At 47.3% G+C, this 22,102-nt stretch overlaps 1 protein-coding gene across 1 annotated transcript in view; it reads left to right on the top strand.

The window, feature by feature from the left end:
• The window catches only part of C5H4orf50 (chromosome 5 C4orf50 homolog), a 49,607-nt gene extending 28,114 nt beyond the window's left edge, over window positions 1-21,493 (top strand). Inside the window, exons 7-12 of the mRNA XM_060013190.1 lie at window positions 2,315-2,488; window positions 6,634-6,690; window positions 9,333-9,515; window positions 16,172-16,220; window positions 18,170-18,291; window positions 21,248-21,493. Of these exons, the coding sequence (XP_059869173.1) occupies window positions 2,315-2,488; window positions 6,634-6,690; window positions 9,333-9,515; window positions 16,172-16,220; window positions 18,170-18,291; window positions 21,248-21,493 (831 nt within the window). The remainder of the gene's footprint in view (window positions 1-2,314; window positions 2,489-6,633; window positions 6,691-9,332; window positions 9,516-16,171; window positions 16,221-18,169; window positions 18,292-21,247) is intronic.
• Window positions 21,494-22,102: the final 609 nt, after the last annotated feature.

Below are 22,102 nucleotides of genomic sequence, written 5' to 3'. Positions count from 1 at the left end.
AACTCCTTTTGGTGAGTTATAAACTGGCCCCTGGGGAGCTTCAGCCGTTGCTAGATACATTCCCTAGTCTCCGCGCTCCTAGTTCCTCAAGCCGGCCCTCCCACACCCCAGCTTTCTCCTGAGAACTGCTGCTCACCATCTAGGTCTCATTTTAGGGCATCTCCTCCCAATCCCCCGGGATGGATTCGGTGCAGAGGCGACTCAGGCACGTCTCTCCCCAGCTCTGCTTTCCGTGGTGCCATTTTGGTAGCTTGCAGTTGGCCACGATGGTATTTAAACCACGGAAATCAGCACATGCTACACATCTGTGTGCCTCTCCCTCCCTGGAGAGTGGTTGTTACGCATTCACCACACACTGCTGGGTGGCAGTGGACGCCTTTGATTTAGTGCTTCCCTGGGGCTCCGGCGGCCTCCTGGCTTCTCCTCACCGCCCTGTGCTAGTGGCTTATCTCTGCGTCAACCTCCCCCACCAGACAGAGCTCCCCGAGGGCCGTGTTCCCCAGGGCTCCCAGCCCAAGTGCAGCCTGTGGCTGGAGCACGTGCCTCTGAGGTCTCTTAGGGAGCAAGTGAGTCATGGGTCGTTCACAAGGGTCACTGAGTGGGGCGGTCCCACGTGGCAGGCAGGGCCGGCCTCCACCCCACACTTTTATTCTCTTTAGAATAATGTCCTGTGGATGCTGTCTTAGGACCCTGGGGATGAAGCCCAAATCACCGCAGAGGAGAGAGGCAGCAAAGGCACCAAACTTCCCGGAAAGGCCAAGTCGTTTTGCAAATCTTGGAGCTGGATCTTACGGAACCATTCGGAGCACCCATCTGTTTTTGACAGGGCCCAGCCTGTGAATCTCAGGCCCACAATCTGTGAATTTCTATTAACTAAAAAAAACAAAACAACACATTCTGCTGTCGTATTCCTTGCTTACAACGGAGAGGCCTGATGGGCCACCGAGTCGCCTTGACTCTGCTGTCTCTGTCTCCCTTCCATCCTCTCTCTCCTGCCCCTCCTGCCATCTCACACCCAGGTCAGGAACACGTGGAAGAGATGATCTCTGTGGGCTTTCCATTCCCGGGGTGGCTGCTTTCAATGAAAGCTAGACTGCCAGGGCCGGGAGCAAAGGCATTTGAGACATCTCTGAGTTTCTGGGACCCTGGACACATTGCAATTGGAACGTTTACTATTAGCAGGGCTGCTCTTGCCCAAGGCCACCTTAGTAGCATGAATCAAGAGCTTAATGATGCTCAGGGCCTTGACATAGAAATTCCCCTCTGATGATCTCAGGGGAAGAAACAGAGGTGTGTCAGATAAGGCTTTCTATCTCAGCCCCAATTATAACATCAGTATATTAGAATAATCTGAGCGTTCACCATGCCACAGAATACTGCATAGATACTAACAACAGGGTTTTCGACATTATTTAATGATATGGAAAAATGACCATGACATGGTATTAAGGGAGGAAAACAGAATACAAAAGATATCTATGGCATATAAACGTATATAGAAAAAAATATGTGGGGATGTATGTGTGTGTGTGTGTGTGTGTATATATATATATATATATATGCATATATACCTATATATGCATATTTATGTATATGTATGTATGTTATTAAAAAATAAAAATTTAGAGTCCAGAGCCAGTGGGGGCAGTGGCACCACTGCCATTTGACCACACTTCCCATGGTGATAAATCAGCCTCTTTTTTCTCACTTTCTGCCCTCCCAGAAATTCCCTATTTGATGTTCATATGAAACCCACTCGTGTTTGACCCAAGAAGGGTGAGAGGCTGTTTTGTACTGATTTAAGAAGAGTGTTTTGGGAAAGTGCAGTATATTCTGTTCCATAGAAATACATGAAGGTTTAGTGTAATAAGCATCTCATAATTGGACTTGAACACTAAATTTCATTCATCATACTGTGTTTCAGTATAATGGTGACTGATGTCTATTAAAACAGACTCTGGAATACCATGCCATTTCACATATTCTTCATGTGTGAAAAAAATTTTTTTTTTTTTTTAAATAACACTCTAGAATGCTATTCTGTGATTCCCTAGACCCTCTCCAACTCTCCCATTCAAGGGTAAGGGCACCTGGGTAAGGGCATAGCAGAAAGACTGAAAATATAAGGTAATATATGGATAATAATGATGTTTATCTGGCTAATAGTTTTTGGAATGATCTCTGTTACTTTATTTTGTGGAATTTATTGTAAGCAGGAGAACAAATTAAGAAGGAAAACGGGTACTGTCTGTTGGCTAAGGCCAATTACTTGGAAGATTACCTAAGAATTACAGTCAAATCTGTGATTCCACAGCTCCAGGACCCTGAAGCTGAGGCTTCCAAGGAGGACCTCAGGCTGTGCGTCAGACAACTGCGTCACCAAGTGCTGACCCTGCAGTGCCAGCTCCGAGACCAAGGGTCTGCACACCAGGAGCTGCAGGCTTCTCGGGATGAGGCTGCCCGTCTCCGGTGTGAGCTCAAGGACAAGGTAGGCTGGGCCCACGCTTCCCTTTCCCGCCTGAACACCAAGGTTCCCTCACTTGGGAAAGTTTTGAGAGTAGAAAAAAGAAGTAGGTAAGATCTCACTGGCCCTTTCCCGCAGTTTGTAAGTATTTATTAGATTTTGAAAGTGCAGAGCAGTATAGGGAAGAAAAACCAGCCTGTAATCCCTCCATCCAGGTAACCTTTGTTAGATCTAAAAATAATAATACATGTGTATGGCTTTTTAAAAAATCAAACAGTTTTTTTTTTAAATAAATCCATCTGCAATTTATTTTGGGATAGATTATGAGGAAGGCATTTGATTACCTTTTTCTCCAAGTAGATAACCAAATATAACTTCATTCTTTTCAGAAGGCATATTTCCTCCATGGATTGACATGTCCTCCTTTTTGTCAAACAGTTTTTTAAATGTTACATAAATAAAAGTCCTTTCTCTGTAAGGAGGAAGTGCGTGTGAATATAAAAGAGCAACAGGAGAGGTCCTTGTGGAGTTGGAACGGTTCAGTATCTTGTCTGTGGTGGTGGAGACACAAGCCTACACAGGTGATAAAATTGTACAGAACTTGGAACACACACACACACACACACACACACACACACACACACACACACACACACAAACGTACACAGGAGAGATAGAGTAAGAATGGTGGATTGGGATTAGCAGATGAAAACCATTATATATAGGATGGATAAACAAGGTCCTACTGTATAGCTCAGGGAACTATATTCAATATCCTGTGATAAACCATAATGGAAAAGAATACAAAAAATAATATATATATATATACATATATATATATATATATGCATCACTTTGCTGTATAGCAGAAATTAACACAACATTGTAAATCAACTATACTTCAATAAAATAAACCTTTAAAAAAAGAATGGTGGATTGTATCCACATCAATACCTGGTTGTAATATTCTATAGTTTTGCACAATGTTCCCATTAGAGGAAACCAGGCAAAGTACACAAGGGATCTCTCTGTATTATTTTTTTAAACTGTATGTAAATCTAAAATTATCTCAACCTTTAAAAAATGCAGAAAAATATAGTCCTTTCTCCCCCTCAGCCCCAACTCCTTCTAACTTCCTTTATTTTAACCCTATCTACCCACATTCAGTACGTGTGTGTACATATATGAAATCATACCATAAGAAACATTCTGCATCTTGCTATTATCATTTAATAAAAAATTTTGGTGATATTTCCATATCAATACATGCAAACTGAACTTCATTATTTTAAACTCTTGCATATTATTTTTCAAGAGACCAAACCATAACTTCCTTAACCAATTCTTGGTTTATGGAAATCTAAATTGTTTCTGTTACTTTGCTTTACAAACGAACATTTTATACATCTGTCTTGGGATATGTTTCTGCTACATCCTAGTGAAAGAGTTACTGGGTCAAAGGCTATGTACATAATTAACTTTGATCGATAATGGCAAATAGCCCTCCAAAATGTTGCATCATGTATACTCCCACCATAAATAAATGAGTGTATTTGTTTGGCTACAACTTGTTACCCTGAATCATATTACACTTTACATTTTTTTGGCAAAGCGATGGGTGAAAATACACTATCAACATTTTGGAGTGATTTCCGACTCCTTCTTATGCATTCTTTGTATAATCGAATACACTGTACATGGAGTTTTATGTCCTCTGTCCATGTTGCTTCATAGCCTTTTTGTCCCTTATTTTTTGGACTGTGCAGTAATCTATGGGGTGGATGTGATTTCTGTTCCCCTACTGTTGGATCTATAGTTATTTCCATTAATTTATATATCATTGTTTATATACAATAGTTCAGAGAACTGGGATTACTGGTTTAAGGAGAAGAAACAGTGTTCATTCTAAATACATATTGCAAATTTGCTTTCCAAAGTATTGGCACCTACCTCCAAAGCCAAGGCAATTAATGAAGGTATATTTGTCACTGTGCCCTCAACCAGCGTAGGAGGTATGATGATGTTTTTGTCCTGTCTGTCACTGACCTGTGAACAATAGAACTCCAGTTACACACGTTAGACCTTTTTACCCTATCCAATATATGTTTCAGTCTATTTTTTATTCTTTTCATTCTTTTTGTCTTTCTCTGCTTCAGTTTGGATATTTCTTTCTAATCCATCTTCCAGTTATGTAATACTCTTTAGGTGAGTCGAATTTGCTCTTAAACTCATTATTTTAGTTCTTCATTTCAGGTATTGTATTTTGCAGTCTTAGAATTTCCATTTGACTAATTTTTTATAGCTTCCAGTTCTCTGATGAAATTCTTGTAATATAATTAATAAACATTTCAATCAAAGTTATGTTCAGGTCTGTCTCTGATAGCTCCATTTTATTCCCACTAACAATGGATGAAGGCCCCAACTTCTCCACATTCTCACATTTGCTACTGTCTGTCTTTCTGTTGCTAACCATCCTAGTGGGTGTGAAGTGGGTATTCTCACTGTGGTTTTGACTTGCATTTCCTTAATGGCTAATAGTGTTGAGCATCTTTTCATGTGTTTATTTGCAATTCATATATCTTTTTTGGAGAAATGTCTATTCAGATCCTTTGTCCACTTTGTGATTGGGTCGTTTCTTTTTTTGTTGTTGAGTTGTAAGCATTTGCTATATATTCTAGATACAGTCCCTTATTAGCTATAGGATGTGCAAAATTTTCTCCCATTCTGCTGTCTTTTCACTTTCTTCTCGTCTGTTTTTTCATTGCAAATGCCCCAATACACAGCTCACAGAAACATATTCATGCTATTTCTTAAACTGAAGTAGAGAGAAGATTTCACCCAAGCCGGCAAATATTATCGTGTACCTTCCAAATAGAGGACAGTCTGCTTGGAGCTGGCATTTTACTCTTCAAATATATTCAGAAACGTGTGCCAAAATAGGAATATAGAAATGTTCATTAAAGCCTTTTTGTAAAGCAAAAAAACGGAAACAGTATACATTTTCATAAACAAAGAATTGGTTAAATAAATTTTGTTTCAACCTCATGATTAACTAATATGCAAGATTTTAAAAGAATGTGATCGGTTTGTATGTAATAACATGGAATTAACACCACGATTTTATATTAAATGACAAAAGCAAGCTGTAATACATTTTGTATAGTATAGTTTCATGTGTGTATGTGTGTGTGTGTGTGTATACACATGTGAATTCTGATTATGGGTATGTAAGATTGAAAATAGTATTAGAGGTCAGAAGAGCTCAAGGGGAGAGGAAGAAGTACATTTATTTATCTAGCTTTCTTGTACTGACTACAGAGGGAATCAGAGAGTGAGTGAGAAGAATTCACAGAGCACCTGTGGTATTGTAGCTTATTACTGTGTGTCTTTTGAATAGAAGACAGTCTGCTTGGAGCCGGCCTTTTACTCTTCAAATATATTCAGAAATGTGTGCCGAAATAGATGCATAGACATGTTCATTTTGTGGAACAGGAATTTAGGCAGGACTCGGCTGGGCAATTCTGCTCTGCAAAGCATCAGTGGGGATCCCTTGGTGGTAGTCAGCTGGATGCTGGGCTGGGCTGGAAGGTCCAAGGTGGCTTCACACATGTGCCTGCCACAGAGAGTAATAATGATTTCTATTCATCGAATGTTGACCAGATGCCAGGCCTTGTCTAAGCACTTTACAGGAATCGATTCACAGAGTCCTTATCCAATCCTCACCGTTAGGTGGACACTAGTACTAACCCCACTTTACAGATGAGAAAGCTGAGGCAGAGAAAGACTTGAGTTGCACGGGGTCACAGTTCTCGTGAGTGGCTGGGCTGGGGTTAGGGTGTCTGGCTAGGGAACCTACAGGTTTAACACCACACCAAAGAACGCTGGCGCCTCTGCATGGGGAATGGGGAAGGCTTCCTTCCTGAAGTACGAGGCAACAGAACTGGCCCTGGCAACTGCAGTCTGGCAGAGCTCATTCTCCAGTGCTCAGAGCATCCTTCCTCCTCTGATCCGGCCGAGGAGCTGATGGGAAAGGTCCCTGTTCCCACCGAGGGCTCCTGTGGGGAAAGAGGGGCATAAGAGCCAACCTCTCTGAGCATGGCTCGCCTGTGGACGCACCGAGCTGTGTAATCCACGGCTCAACGTTTCCAAAGATCTCGGTTCTCTTTCAGCTTGATGCACTTCAGAAAAAGCACCAGGAAGCAAATTTGGCTGTGACTCCTCTGAAGGTAATACGTGTGTGAAATCAGTATGAAATGTCCCTTTCAAAAGAAAAAAGAGCTTAGTATTTTTCCCATTAGGAGGTAGTCCATTTCTATTGTGTAAAAACACTGGAAAGAAGAAGGAAAGGGACAAGTGGCATCCCAAGTCCCTATTTGAATCTAGTATTTGCATGTATTTTCTTCCCGTATATTTTCCATGTGTCTGAGGTCCTACTATACCTGTACGTCTGTGTCTGGCTTTTTCCACTTGGGAGTATAACCCATATAGGGGCTGTCCTTGTCTTTACCAGCCTTTGAAGCTGCTGTTCATGCCGCAGTCTAAAGCAGGAGCCACCGCAGTTACTGGGTCAAAGGCTATGTACATATGTACAGACCCTTTCGGGTGTTCAAATCCCTCTGTCCACTCTCCTTCCCTCTCTCCCTCCCTCCCTCTCTCTTTTGCATTATTGCACATAAACACCATGATGCACATTTTTTATTAGGAAAGTTTTCCCCACACATCTAGACATTTCTTGAGGACAGATTCCCAGAAATGACATTACTGGCTCACAGGGTTTAACGTGCTCATTGAAAGTGTAGTTTGGTTGAAGTGACACATGTCACCTCAAATATGACCCTTGGATTTGGGCAGTGGACCTGGCGGGGCTGCTTTTTCTTTCCACTCTCTGGGCAGGGTGGGCTAGGAGGGGCTCTGGCTGGGAGTTAGAAGGACATGGTTGAGCCCCGGGACCCCACTGACTTGCCAAATCCCACTCACTCTGAAATAACAGTAATTCTGCTCGGCTGCTCTCACAGCTTCTTCAGACCCTCCATGGATGGTGTCCATGGAAAAATGGAGAACAAAGTGTAAAGCTCTTGAAAATGGGAGGCTTTCTTGCTCCTTCATTATTTTCATCATTTGCTATATGCCATTTACTTAAATGAGGACCGTAACCCCTTGTACACGACAAAGCGCTTTACAAACTCAAGACGGAAAGGGAAATGGTATCAGCACCACGTCATTCACACGAGGCAAGGCCTAAGCAGAAGAGGTCAGACTGGAGGGAGGAGCCATAGCGATCTGGGTTCAAGATCCAGCCCCTCCCCAGGGGCGGCGTTCACCGCTGGGGGCTCAGTTTTCTCATCTGCAGATGGGAACTGTGATTTGTAACCTGGCGCGGGAGGTTTTGTAAGGATTCTAACGACGATGGCCACTCTCTGTTGAATGCTTGCCATGTGCCAGGTACTCCAGACATATTTTCTCAATAGCACAGTTTCTCAACATGTCAGGAACGTGTCAGGAACATGAACGCTACTCTATGGATAGGGAAACTGAAGCTCAGAGAGATGCAGTGCCTTTCCCATAGTCACACAGAGCTACTCAGTGGCAGAACCAAGATTTAACCCAGTTCTGTCTGATGCCAAAGGCTGCAACCTTCCCCTTGGCCTCGCTGTCTCTCCAAGAGCCCAGTGGAGTCATTGTCACCATCAACAATGGCCTCTTTCTTGGGAGAGCTGCACATGGTAGGTGTTCAGCTGATGCTGGCTGGATGAAGAGGCCCCGATGTTTTAAGGATGTGATTCAGGGGGCCTGGGGCACCCCAGCGTCCAGGTCAGACCACCCTCCTGTGCTGCCTGCCTGCAGTACTGGGCACCCAGACATCACTGCCTAGAAACTGATGTGCAAAGGTCCATGACCGTCTGGGATGGGCTTAGAAGGGAGTTCTGGCAAGAAGGGGTCATCACCTCCTCCGATGGAGCAGGAGATGGCGAGAGTCTATCAGTCCCTCCAGACATGCACAAATGTGGGAGGTCATTTCATGGTGGGAGGGTCACGAACTCACATCACTCATGTAACACATCTCTCCCATGGGCCATGCTGTGCCCAGCCACGGCGTAGGGATGGTGCCGGCGATCCAGGGGAGTGTCAGTCTTGACCTTGAGGATCCCCCAGGCTATGTGGGAGACAGACCCAGAGATACAAAGATTAACTGCTGGGACAGAAGGAAGCCAGGAGCCTGGGCACAGAGAGACCCAGGTCCTGAGCATGAGGGAAGCCTGCCTGGGGAGACGATGCCCAGTCTGGCCTCTGAATGGATCTGTGCAAGGCTTTTCTGGGCTCGGGACATGAGCTACAAAGGAGTGCTGAGGAAGTTCTGGGGCACCAGGGTTGGGGAGTGGACCAGTGTGTCCGGAAAAAGAGGAGTGAGAAGGAGGGTTGTCGTGATCGGGCTGGAGAGGCACAGGGACAGGTCTGACCTTTTGTGCATGAGGGCCTGGCTGGGCTGGCCCCGTGTGTGTGCTTTGCCTGCACCATCTCCTTTGGTCCTGGTGCCCTGATGATGCCCAGGGTACAGATGAGCAAGTCGAGGGCTAGAGAGGAGCTTGTCTCATAGCCGGCTGAAGCCCACGCCGCCTACCCACCCAGAAGGCATCCAGACAGCAGTGAAGGGCCCCTGGGATGGTGGGCAGCAGTGCGGCCCATTGTTTTCAAAGCTGCCTCTAGCTTCTGGGTGGAGGGAGGGATTGCAGGGAGGAGGCTGAGCTAAGGCAGGGCTGCGGGATGCAGAGCAGGGAGCCGATGCCCTGCCCCCCAGCTCAGTCATCCAGCCCCCCTGGGAGTCCTGCATGCATGGACCCTGACTGTGTCTTCCCTCCCACCCTTTCAGGCTAAGCTGGCTTCCCTGGTCCAGAAGTGTCGGGAGAGGAACCACCTGATCACACACCTGCTCCAGGAGCTGCACAGACACGGGGTGGAGAACCACCAGCTCTCCGAGACGGCAAGCAACATGGTGAATGACGCAGCACTGGCTGAGTACACGGCCACCTTCCTGGCTCCGGGGGTCCCACAGGTAGATTCCCACAGACAGCCCTGCCCTCTTCCTGTTGGGGCTGTGAGCTCAGCAACCTACCCTCCACCTGCCTGGCCTGACCTGTGTCAATTCAGCATCAGACAAGCACCGTGGCGTTTATTTCACGTGTGCCTCAAGACCTTAGCACTTACTGCTTCCTCTGGCAGAGTTTTTTGTCTGTCCTGTAGCCCTCCCATCCATCCTTCAGGGCACAGTTTGGGTGTGACCTTGCCCAGGAGTCTGCTCTAAATTCCACGGGCCACAGGATTAGCCACACACCCCTCCGTCCTTCATTGTACGTGGATATGACTGACGTGGGACATTCGAGGGATTTGCCCCCTACTGTTAGGGGAGTTTTGTCAGCATTTCTCTGTTGAAACCAGAGCTGCTTCATATCCATTTCTGTCTCCCTAGTGCCTGGCACAGAAAAGCTGCTCAGGTAATATTTGTTGAATGAATGAAGCAATGAAGTAAATGAATGAGCATCTCCTCTCCTAATGGTCTACAGAAGAGGGAGGAAACAGGCTCAGAGAGGTTGGAAGTCTCTCTTGAGGTCACACAGCTACGAGGTAGTGCAGATGGTGATGGATACCGGTTCTGACCCAGGTCTAGTAAACATGCTCCCGGGTCTCCGCCTGGCTCTCAACAGTGGTACCTGGGTGTCTGTGTGCATGCAGCACCCTCAGGTGCTCAGCTGAGTCTGCCCATGAGCATGCGTGCGCACACGCACATGCACAAACACACACGCAAGCGCGCATACATACTCAGGCGCACAGCCCCATTCCTGGGGACCAGCCAGCTGTGCCCCCACCAGACTAGCTCAGCTCCTGATGATGCGAGGGCGAAATGCAACTGCTGCTGTGCACGCAGCCAGCCCTGTTTTCCATCTGCCCTCAGGGGGGCCTGCTTTGGGCAGTGTAGCCCCAGGCCTGCGTCACCTTCCTCAGCCTTCCCAGCCCAGCCTCTGCAGGCCGACCCTCCCTGTCCCTTCCTTCCCCCACAGCCTTCAGGGTTTTAGATGTCCTCTCGTCCAAATTGCCACACAGCGGACATGGACACCAGGAGGCCAGGGAGCCTGCTCAGGGCCATGGCGACTTGGTTCAGAGCCAGAATTTGAATCCAGAGCCCCAGACTCCCGGTCCAGTGCTCATCCCTTTGCCCGAGGGTTTCAAGCCTCTTCAGAGGCAGAATAAGGATGGGGAGAGAGGTCAGCATCTTGTCAAGGGACCGGGCACAGTCCCTGTGTGCAGAGTTCCAGGGAAGATGTTGGATGCGGCAGGTGTCACCTGGGAGGGAGGCTGGCTGTGTGCTGAGAAGGCATCATTGCAGTGAGGGCCCCACCCTCCAAGGGCTGCTCTCGGTCTGGCAGGCTCTGAAATTAGACCCGATTTGTTCACTGGGATTAAACAGGCTGACTTACATTGACCAAATTCACAGAGACTGAGCTATAAACCTGAACACTAACTTAATAATTTCCCATGAGAGATCAAACTATGTGCAGGATGAAATATTGGATGGATGAAAAAATAATCAGCATATTCTCTCCCTATAGTGGAGTCATCTAGAAAGTCAAGTTCATTCATTCATTTGTTCATTTGTAAGTCAATATATATTTATAGTCAGAAGGTTATTCAATGAGAACAGAGAGTGTTAATGGTGTCATCAGCCTGATGCGTTAGTTTCCTGAAGGATGTGCTCTGCATGCCTCCCCTGGGGCCAGGGTGTCTCCCCACCCAGACCTTTTGAAAGGCTATGGGCAATCATAAGCTTCTACTTCCTCCTTTTAAGGTGACTTTGAATCCTCCATTTTGCATTATTTTGCAGTTCAGCTCACCAAGAACACCCCCACTTTCATGATCTGGGGGGTGGCTCACTGATCCCTCCACAGACCACAAAAGCCTGGCTCTGCCATTTTATTCCACAAATATTTATTGAGCACCTGTTGCCACAAGTCAGGCATGGTGCTTGGGGTTGGGGAGAAATGGTGAACCAAACAGGCCAAAACGTGCATGCAGTCAAGGAGAGAAATAATCATAAATTATAGCAAGTGTCAAGAAGGAAGGGCTTAGACAGAGACTGTGTGTGTGTCTTTGGAAAAGACCTTAATTGCTCTGAGCCTCAGTTTGCTCATCTGTAAAATGGGAATATTACGACCTACTTGGCAGAATGGACATGAAGACAGATGGAGATCATGAAGCACCTGGTGCAGGGATGTCCCACGAGTTAGGAACCTGGTCTTCGGGTAGGCAGTTGCCGAGGGGGCGGGTTCTGGCACCCAGGAGCCCTGGCTTCAATCTTAGCTCTGCCGCTGTCTAGCTCTGTGGCCTTAGGAGGGGACACTGACATGTATCACTTACTGTGGGGGCTTTATGTAACTGACTCAGGTAGTCCTTCCGCGGGGGAGGTGCTATTATTATCCCCCTTTCCAGACTGGAAAACTGAGGCTCAAAGGGGTTACAAGTCGTGCCCAAAGACACATGTCTATAGCAGCTTTCTAGCTCACCTTTTTGTGTGTTAAATCGTTTGCCTGAGGGGAGCTGGGATTTGAACCTGGCCGTGGGATTCTGTGCACTGAAGCTGCGACCCCTATGCGAAGGGGGGTGTGTTGGATGTCTTGCAGGGCTGTGGGGCATGTGGGCAGCAGCACGGGCTCTGGCACATACAGACTAGGCCTTCAGTGAGTCTGTCCCTCTTGTCGCTGGAAGGCCAATCCTCAGTGCGCAGATAAAAGGCAGTGGGGAAAAAAAAACCCTGTGATGTGTTTGAGAAGCAAAGAGGGCTCCAGGCTGGCTGGAGTCAGGGATCCCAAGTGGAGGAGTTCTGAGAGGCTGGATGGGAGGTCACGGACACCTGACTGCCCGCAGGGGTGTTTGCATTTGGTTCTTCAGTGAATGGGGAGCTGCTGAAGGGGTGGAACAGGATCCATGTGCTTCGGGAAGAGGAACCCTGCAGGCCTGTGGGCTGGACTGAGCTGCCGAGTCCCAGGCAGGCCATGCACACGGCAGCCAGTTGGCTCCGGCCGGGAACACCCAAGGCCCAGGCAGCCGAGCAGAGCTCTGGGGGCACAGAGACCCTGGTGGCTGCGGTGGCAGCTCCTCCTGCTGGCAGCTGGGCAGGACGTGGGTTTTACGGGTGCTGATTCTCGTTTCAGAGAACACAGATGGAATTCCTGCTGGGGACATTGGGCTCAGAGCCCAGGAGGGCTGCTCGGCTGGCTGGGGTGGGGGGGACACTCACGGGCTTGCGGAGGGGATGTGCCAGAGCAGAGAAGCAGGGGAGCCCCAGAAGCACTTGGGCCCCGGGAAGCTCATGTGCCCCGGCCCCTGCCCTTGGGAGGGAGCCCACACTAACCACAGACACCTGAGAGAGGACGGGGTGGGGGGAGCCCACCCGGACAGGCTGCCGTTCATATTTTCCCTGGAAGCGGTGATGACGGCTGAGACCCACAGAGCCTCCTCTGAGCCAGCACTTTCTGTGGTTCACTCACTTCATCCTCCCAATATCCATCTTTGTCAAGGAGGAGACTGAGGCCCAGGGTGGTCAGAGAGCTGGTCGAGGTCACAAGCAGGGGTGGCGGGCTGGGGGTTCAGAGCTGGGGTACGTCTGAGCTCCTACCCTTTCAGGAAGAGGGTGCTCACCCCACGGCGGCGGCTCAGGGTCGTTCACCGCCTCCCATTGACTTCCTTTTCTTGCCCTGGTCGGGTGGGAGATAGAAACTGAGCCTCGGCCGGCTCAGCATCTGTGTCCTTTCTTCGGGGCTGCATCTAAGTATCTTAGTCTGTTGGGACTAATTTAACAAAAATACCGCAGACTGGGCAGCTTAAACAGCAAACATTCATTTCTCACAGTTCTGGAGACTGAAAGCTGGGGATCAAGGTGCTGCACGGTGGTGGGGGCTCTCTTCCTGGGGAGCAGACGGCCACCTTCTCACTGTGTCCTCACATGGTGAACAGAGAGGCCGGCTCTCTCACACCTTTTCTTATAAGGGCACCAATTCCATCCTGAGGACTCTGTCTTTAGGACCTGATAACCTCCCCAAGACCCCACCTCCAAATACCCACTGAGGGACCAGGACAGGTGCATGGGTGGATGGGGGCTACCCGGCCCTCAGAGCTGCCATCTCCCTGAGCTGGTGTATTGTCCATCCCTTAGAATCTCGGCTGCCACTGTCCACAGGTTGGCCTTGCATCCGCCCTGGCGTCCTTCTTCTAGCTCTGCTGGTTCTCTTCAGCTCGGGCATTGGTCCTGCAGCAGGAGGATTCCATGAGGCTAGCTTGGGCAGCTCTCCTACTGTCTTCCATCTGGGAACATGGGATCTTGCCACCTCCCTGGCTTTAGCTGAGATGGGAGCACGGGGAGGGCGGGTTCCTTCCATTCTTGGACTCCTAAATGGAAACAGGGGGTTCTCAGTTCCACCCCATCCCCCAAACTGGCTTGACTGGGCAGGGCTCAGGGCACCTTCTCAGGGCCTCTTAAGTTCCTACCCCCCTCTCCAGTCCCAGGCCACCTATTTTTTTCTGGATTTCACCAGGACCTAGGCTATTGACATTCCCAAGCCAAGAGTGAGACACCTTCTTTGTTGCTTGTGCTCAGGTGTCATCCCCTTCTTGGAGGCAGATGCCCGGGTGCCAGGGGGAAGTGGTTCAGGGGTGCCCTCCTGCCCATGCTTGCAGGGTCCAGCCTGGGGTCAGCTCAACAAATGGAAGGTCCATCAGAGACCTGGATGGGTTCGCCCTGCCTGACTCCCTGCAGTTCCTGGGACGTGAGGATTATCGCCCTCTCTTCAGACACCAAGTTTCACCTGGCAGATAAAGACACCCCAGATCCTAAAGAACTGCCACTCTGTGACAGTCCTCTGTGCCAAGCCACTCGGTGCTCGTCCTTCACCTCCCCAAGCCGCCTGCTCTCTTAGGCCTTGGAAGCAAGGGGCGGGGGTTGCTGACTTCTTGTAAGGCTCTGTGAGGGTTGAACAAGATCCTACCTGAAACTCCCCTCACAGTGCTGTCACATAAAGACACTCACAGAGGGTGTAGGGTCCCTTCAAGCAGAACCAAAGTATTGCTCCACTGGGGGAGGTCAGGGGATTGGTGTACTAACACCTGAGGGTCAAGGAGACCCCAGCCTCGGAGAGATGCAAGCCACCTGGCAAGGAGGCTGCTAATTCCACTTCCTCCTGCCCTGCTTTTTCCTCTTTTTTCCATGTCCTGGAAACATCTTGCTCTCCTCTGGGCATTGGTCAACAAGATCTATATATGGGCCTTTGGAAATGGAATCTCATCTTGAAAGAAGCAGTGAGACTGAGAGTCCTAAACTCCCTTAATTCATTAAATCAACGACCCCGAGCCTGGGCCCCCAAGGATCCAGGCAATTATTTTCTCTTGATGTCCTACCTTTTATGAAGTTGAGAATATTCCCCAAAAAGTTTACCTGGGGAGAGAGGTGGGGGAGTGGAGTGTGTAGGATGAGTCTTTATCCGTCTGCTACTGTATGTGGAACATTTAGTAGATGTTCATTCTTATTTCACTCTGACAAAACCCTGCAAGTACCATATTAGTGGCTCCACTCTGCAGATGGAGAGGACAAGGCTCAGAGAGTTCAGCTGACTCGGCCAAGACCATGGAGCCCGTAAGCAGCAGAGCCAGAATTCAACCTGAGGCTGCCTGGCTCTAAGCCTCGCCAGGCCTATGGGATAAATGAGGAGCAGAGAGCAGGGGAAGGATCTATAGATCTCTGATCAGGTACTGAATGCAGTGACTCCAGAAGCAGTTCAGTGCCTGTGAGGCTACTCTGTGGACACAGAAGTCAATGAAACCTCAGTATCACTTTGAAGAAGTCTGTGTCTAGTAAGACTAGCTCCAAACCCAAGTGTGAACAAAAGCATTCACTTGCAACACAGCAATGAGCAGAGAGAAGGAGACTTATTTGGGAATATAACCCCTGGAGAAGGAAGCACGCAAAATAGGCCTTGAAGGATTAAAAAAAGAAGAGTTTTAGTAGCTGGAAGGATGGAGGGAAGGCCCTCTAGGCTGGGAGACCTGTATGAGCAAAGGCACTGGGGTGTGAAGGGTCATGCTACTCAAAGACACACAGTTTTAGGGGATGTAAGTGAAGTGCTCTCAGAGCAGAGTTACCATTGCTGCTTCACCTCTTCCTGTGTGCATGTGGGGTCCAGGAGGACTAGTCCACCAGGGGGTGGTGCAGGGACTCAGGTCCAGCCCGACCTGGTTTCCTGGGTGACTCAGTCAGGAGTCCCCCGTGCAGCTCAGCAATCAGCTCTCACAAGGTGTCGAAGGGACTTCCACACAGAGAGAGTATTTCTCCTGGAGACTCTGCCGTCCGGCTGCCCTCATTTTCTCCCTTTTAACAGCTTTTAAAATGCAGTCATCAGTTTCCCTCTGGAGATTCAATTTGAGTAAAGGAAGTGGAAGCTTTTCCTTGCACCTGTATCCCTGGGAGCAAATCCTGGACCCCTCTGAGGATTGTAGGCAGAAGGGAGGTCCTGCCTGTATTTTTGCACACACGGGGAGGAGTGGATCTGGTCCTAGAATGCACTTTCTGCAGCGGTGAGGGGGCTGATTTTTCCAGTTGCAGTTGTCTGTAGAAGGTTTTTCCAGCTGTGTCATGAAGAATAACTGCTGAGATGTCTTTTCTTGCAGACGAGCCATCACCTGGACGTCGAGTCTGAGAAGACAACAGTTGTCAGAGGTCAGTGTGATTTTCAGTTAGGAATAGTCTGCAGGCTCAGACACAGTCCACACCGGCAGGACAATCTGACAGGTGGGCCAGGGTGGAGAAAAGCCCACGGTCAAGTACAGATGACTAAAGGAAACCTGACCCCACTATCTTGCACTCTCTTCCCTACTGACTCTGCCTTTTCATTTCACTACTTAAGGAGAATGCATTCGAAAAATACTGCCACTTGGGCAAATTCTGCAGCCCTGTAGTTTCAGTCCCGGAAATTTATCCTAAGTAAATAATTCTATATGTGGAAAAGCTCAATGGACAGGCATATTCATGCCAGGGTATTTAGAACAGTGAAAAACTGTGGGGAAAAGCTCCAGTATTGTTAATTAACCCATATTCACTGAGTATGAAGTGCTAGTCATTAAAATGGTGCTGATAAGGACCATGGGATAGCATGGGAATTAGGATATCCTACTAAGTTCAAAAAGGATACAAAATGGAATGTATCGGATGACTACAATGATACAACTGTACGTGAACATCTGTGAATGACTGGCAACTTAGGCTAGAAGATAAACTAAAATACCAACAGTGGTTACTTACATGGTAACATGGGTGGGGTTATTCTTATTGTTAACAAGAAAATTAAGATGCTATCTGGCCAGAGAGAATTTCCCTGGGCCTTGTTTTACAAGTGCAGTGTACTATCGGCACTGGGGGAGGGGGGTTCCTAAGGGTTTGTTTAGGGTTACTTTGTTTTCAGGTGCTCAATATAAAAGTGAAGAAAGTATGGATAGAGTTACCTTTAGGCAACTGAGCTGCTCTTGATAACTGTTCACTTAGCAATTCTTATTACTAGATGCTGTTCTTAAAGCTGTGTGATCTTGGATGAGTTAATTAACCTCTCTGAGCCCCAGACGCCTATCTTTAAAAGGAGGATAACATGATCTTTTTTAGAAGTGTTAGTGCCTGACACACTGCAGGGCACCAACAAACAAGAAGAGGTACCTGGCTTCAGTTTTTAGCTGGTCAGGATGGGCCTGCCCTTCTGTACCTTTGTCTTCTATCCCTAAAGTCTGAGTTGGCATCTGTTTTCACAGTTGGAGGCGCATAAATTCTAGCTGGTCCTGCTTCTGCCACTAGTTTATGCAAGTGTCGTCCCTTCTCTGGGCTCGGTTCCTCACCTTTAAAAGAAGGAAATATACTAGATTAATTTAGTTACTTATTCATTCAGCATATCTAGAAGGCTGCCGTGTGCCAGATCTCTGATAGGTGTTGTAGGGCTTACAAAAATGAGTCAGCTTCAAAGGCGGTGATCCTTGTGCTGAAGGAGCTTACAGCCTGGTAGTGGACAGTGAAGCAGGCAGGCAATTTTCTAGGATATCCCAAGACCGTGGCAGTACCATCAGAGGGCTGTGAATGTGGCACTCAGAGTTCAAATGCACCCAAGAGGGCCTCTGTTGTGGGGTGAAGGAATCTGGGAATGAAAGACAATGAAAAAGCTCAGAGACTTGTTGATTTTTTTTTAAGGTTATTTTATGACATATAGGGTGTTTCTTAATTTATTCATTTGTTTATTCATTTTTGGCTGCGTTGGGTCTTTGTTGCTGCGCGTGGGCTTTCTCTAGTTGCGGTGCGCAGGGGCTACTCTTTGTTGCGGTGCTCAGTCTTCTCATTGTCGTGGCTTCTCTTTGTGGCAGATCACGGGCTCTAGGCACGCAGGCTTCAGTAGTTGTGGCACGCAGGCTCAGTAGTTGTGGCTTGCAGGCTCTAGAGCACAGACTCAGTAGTTGTGGTGCATGGGCTTAGTTGCTCCGGGGCATGTGGGATCTTCCCGGACCAGGGCTTAAACCCGTGTCCCCTGCACTGGCAGGCGGATTCTTAATCACTGCGCCACCAGGGAAGTCTGACTTGTTGATTTTTAGAATAGACGTCTGAACTGAGGCTTGACTGAGAACATTCTCTTCTAGCTCAGAAATACCTCCTGAATCCTGAAATGGACAGTGTCCTCCAAAGACCGTTGCATTCAGAGTCCTGGCCTATTCCAGAGGCTGAGTGGCCAGCACAGACAGCTCAACTGGGTTCTTTGAAGGTGAGAGGATGTCAGTCACTTAATTTCTCAAATAAATGTTTTTATTGAAAGTATAACTCACATGCAGAAAAGGGAACAACTTGGAAATGTACAGCTCAGTGAATTGTCATGGAGTGGTATGTGCCCATAAAGACATCACCAGGTCCAGAACTAGAAAGTGGCCACCAAGCACCCCTCTGTTTTCCCCTTCTAGTCTCTTTCTATTATCTGTTTTTAAATTTTGTGTATTGGGTCATATCATGTGTTCTGTGTCTTGTTATTTTTCACTGAGTGCTAGACATCATGTGTGAAAATGTGAAGATGTAATTTAATAGTGTCTTCATCCAGACAGGACTTCCTTTGTTCTGCACATCAGAACTGATTCAGAGAGAATTTTAGTACTTATGAGATCTGTTTTATTTCTTGCTCACTCTTACTCTTAGGGCATAGCCTTTCATGGTTCCAAGCAAAAACCTGTAATGTTTATCAGTGTCCTTCCCCAGCCACTTCCCACTCCATGAGGCTGTCAAAATCTCTGCTTAGCTTTCTATCTCTCAGCCATCACAATCACACACAGGCTTCACCTTCACTTGGAGGGAAATACAGCCTTCAGTCTGGGCCAACTACTCTTGGCTTCTGTCCTATCTTGAATTTTAGTCCCACAAATCCTCACAGCCTTTGTAGCTCTCAGATGGCTTCAAATACATCTTTTGCTATATTTTGTCCAGCTTTCCTAGGTGCTCTTGCTGGAGGTTTGGTCCAAAATGTCCTCATCAGTCAGAACCAGAGAAGCACTCTGTTTTCCCAGAGAAAACCTACTTTACTTATGATATTTGGAGTCTGACAGGCCTGAGTTCAAATCTCAGCGGTAATTCAGTGTGATGTTGGGTGGATTACTTACTTTTTCTGTGCTTAAATCTCCTCATCTGTAAAATGGGGATAATGCTGCCTACTGCTGATGTGAGGATAAAATCAGATAAGCAGAGTTGAATATGTCTCTGGAAAATAAGAGATGCTCAAAAAAGAAAAAAAAAGCAGCCATTACTTAGGAAGAAACTGATCTTATTCTTGGCATTTTATTTCAACTTATTATTATTGTTTTTCTTCTTCCTTTTATTCCTGTGGCTTCTCTCTTGCCTTCATGCTCATACTAATTTTTTTAATCTAACAAATGGGGCTAATATTTACTTCTCGGGGTCTTTGGGACAATTCAATGAAATCATGCACATAACATAATTATTGTACTGCCTGCCACAGGCGGTGTTCAATAAAAGACAGCTGGTGTTATTGATTGACCTTAAACTTTTTTTTCTAACTGGTGACTTTCATTTCAAATTACTTATCTGCAGGCTTATTATCTAGTAATGAGAACTTCTTTCCAGCTTTGATCTTTTTCTAGGAAAATTACATCTGACTTTTGATCTTTGACCTACCTTATTACAAGCAGGTAGAAGGTATTTTAGGCAAAGGGAATGATACCTGCAAAGACAGAGGGGTGAATGCTCCTGAAGCATTGGGGGATTGGTAAGCAATTAAATGAGGCTGCAGCATAAAGGAGAGAGGAGTCTAGGAGATCATAATGATGATGTTGATAAGAACAACAATGAGAAAGAAAACCCCTGCTTCCATTTCTTGAATGGTTACTATGTGCAATGCATCAGCTTTTCCAGTACTCACTATAGGCCCACAAAATAGATCTAGACATTCACTCCACTTCACCTGTGAGAAAAGGTGAGGCACAGAGAGGGTAAGTAGCCAGCCCCAGGTCACACAGCTAAAGAGTTGGGGTTCCAACACAGGCAATCTGGCTCTAGAGCTGATGCTCTGGTCATTATGTGTCCAGATTGTGCTGGGCCTTCACTGGGGGGATGAGAGTTGTCTCTCCTGCCCCCCCTTGAGGTTACAATCTGGAGTTCCATGTGAGAAAAAAACCCTCCAATGTCTGCACTCAGTGATACTGGCCAGAAACTGATAGCAAAGCTTTGGAGGAAATAGTTGGAGCATAAATTGAATGAATAGATGAACCCAAAAGCATCTTAATACTCTTATGGTTCCAAGTTTCTCAAGTGTTCCTCAACCTTCTTCAGAGTTCTCACCACACTATAGAATGCTGCTGGATAAAATCTCCTCCTTTATTGGACATAATTTCAAGGCCACAGGATAATTTTGTTTCTTTATAGCCAGAGGACAGGATAGTCCATGTAAATGTCTTTGTTCGAGTGCTTTACACAGTACCCGGTCCACAGGAGGCCTTGTTGTGTAGATTTGGATGAAGAGTGAGGCGGTGGGAGGAGGCTGTTGGGCTCTTTCTCTAGAAGCTCATGCAGGCACCTTGTCCCTATCCCCAGCATTGCATTTTGCCCACAGCCTTGGTTCTGTTCAGCTGTAACAGGCATTGGGGAGCAGAGCTCTCTGCCCTAGGAAAAACAGATTGCAAGCCGTCTCTCTGGGCCGGCTTTTGGTACGCGCTTCCCATGGTGAAAACGAACTCTAAACGACACCAGGGCATTAAGTGACCTAGAAGGAAAATGAGGTCATTTCTGAAGGGAAGTAACCAGATTTGTCATATGTCACAATTATTTTATGGTTGAGCTTAGAGGGAAAAAAAAACAAAAACAGGGGAGTAGGAGGTTGGATATTGCTTTCCTTTTAATGGAAAGGTCATCATCTCTTGTCACCGTGAACAACAAAATTTACAGAGGACATGACTCTATGGAGAGACCGTCAGTGATCGCCTCTTGTCAGGCCTTTAGAGGACCTGGGCTTCGAGCCTTCCCCACCCCAATCCCCACTGCCTCGTCTATAACTCAGTGCTGATGGCGTGTGCCTCACTGACATGTAATAGCAGCTTGGCACAGAAAGTGCTCAATAAATGTTTGTTATTGTTGCCATCTCTTCCTTGGATAAACTGTGGGGCCAAAGGGGCTTTTATGGACGTGTAAAAGTAGAGACCATTTCGTTGTGCTCTTGCCTCCAGCTTCCCTGGCCCTCGGGGCCGACGCCCGACCCTGGAATGTGCCAGGCTTCCATCGCTGTGGAACCAGGGCTCCCTGTACAACGTCTGCAAGAAAAAGGTGGAATGTCCTGGCCTGGCCTCCAAGCTGAGCACCTCCTGCCATCCCCCGAGCTCCTGAGCCCCGCAAGGATCCTGGCTTTACATCAAGAACTTCGACAAAGCATCTGCAGCACTTCCCAGGTCAATAAATCACCGTTGGAGTTATAAATGGAATAGGACCACTTACTCTCTGGGGCCATTTCCTAGACTCTGTAAATATCTGAAGCAGAACTTTCAGAGAACGTCTTAAGAAATTGGTAGCAATCAAAACCCTCATTCAGTGGCAAGTGGCTTTGCCTGTGGCTTGGGGATCTGTGTTGACTGTCAGAGTTCAAGAGAAATACTGGACTTGCAAATTCTTAGGAGTCCAGCTTTGCAAATATCTAGGCAGCAAAGGGAATATTTTCTGTTCCAAAACCTACCGAGTGACCGGCCCAGTGGCTCTCCACTGGGTATGATCCCCCCATCCCGCAGGGCAAAATTTGACAACTTCTGGAGAAATTATTTGTTGTCACAGCTGGGAAGCTGCCACTGGCATCTAGTGGGTAGAGGCCAGGGATGCTGCTAAACACCTACAGTGCACAGGACAACCTTCTAGAACAAAGAATTGTCCAGCCCAAATGTCAGCAGTGCCGGGGTTGGGAGACTCTGCCCTGATCTAATAGCTCCTAACATTGTCAGCTGCAGAGAACTGTTTTGTTATTTTCCTGCCTGGGGCCCTTCCCCATGTTTTAAAAGATTTTTGTCTACCAAAGGAGACAATTTAAGTAATTATCT

The sequence above is a fragment of the Delphinus delphis genome, chromosome 5, assembly GCF_949987515.2.
Source record: "Delphinus delphis chromosome 5, mDelDel1.2, whole genome shotgun sequence".
Taxonomy (NCBI): domain Eukaryota; kingdom Metazoa; phylum Chordata; class Mammalia; order Artiodactyla; family Delphinidae; genus Delphinus; species Delphinus delphis.
Note: the sequence above shows the minus strand (reverse complement) of the source record. Positions and strands in the feature narration are given on the sequence as shown.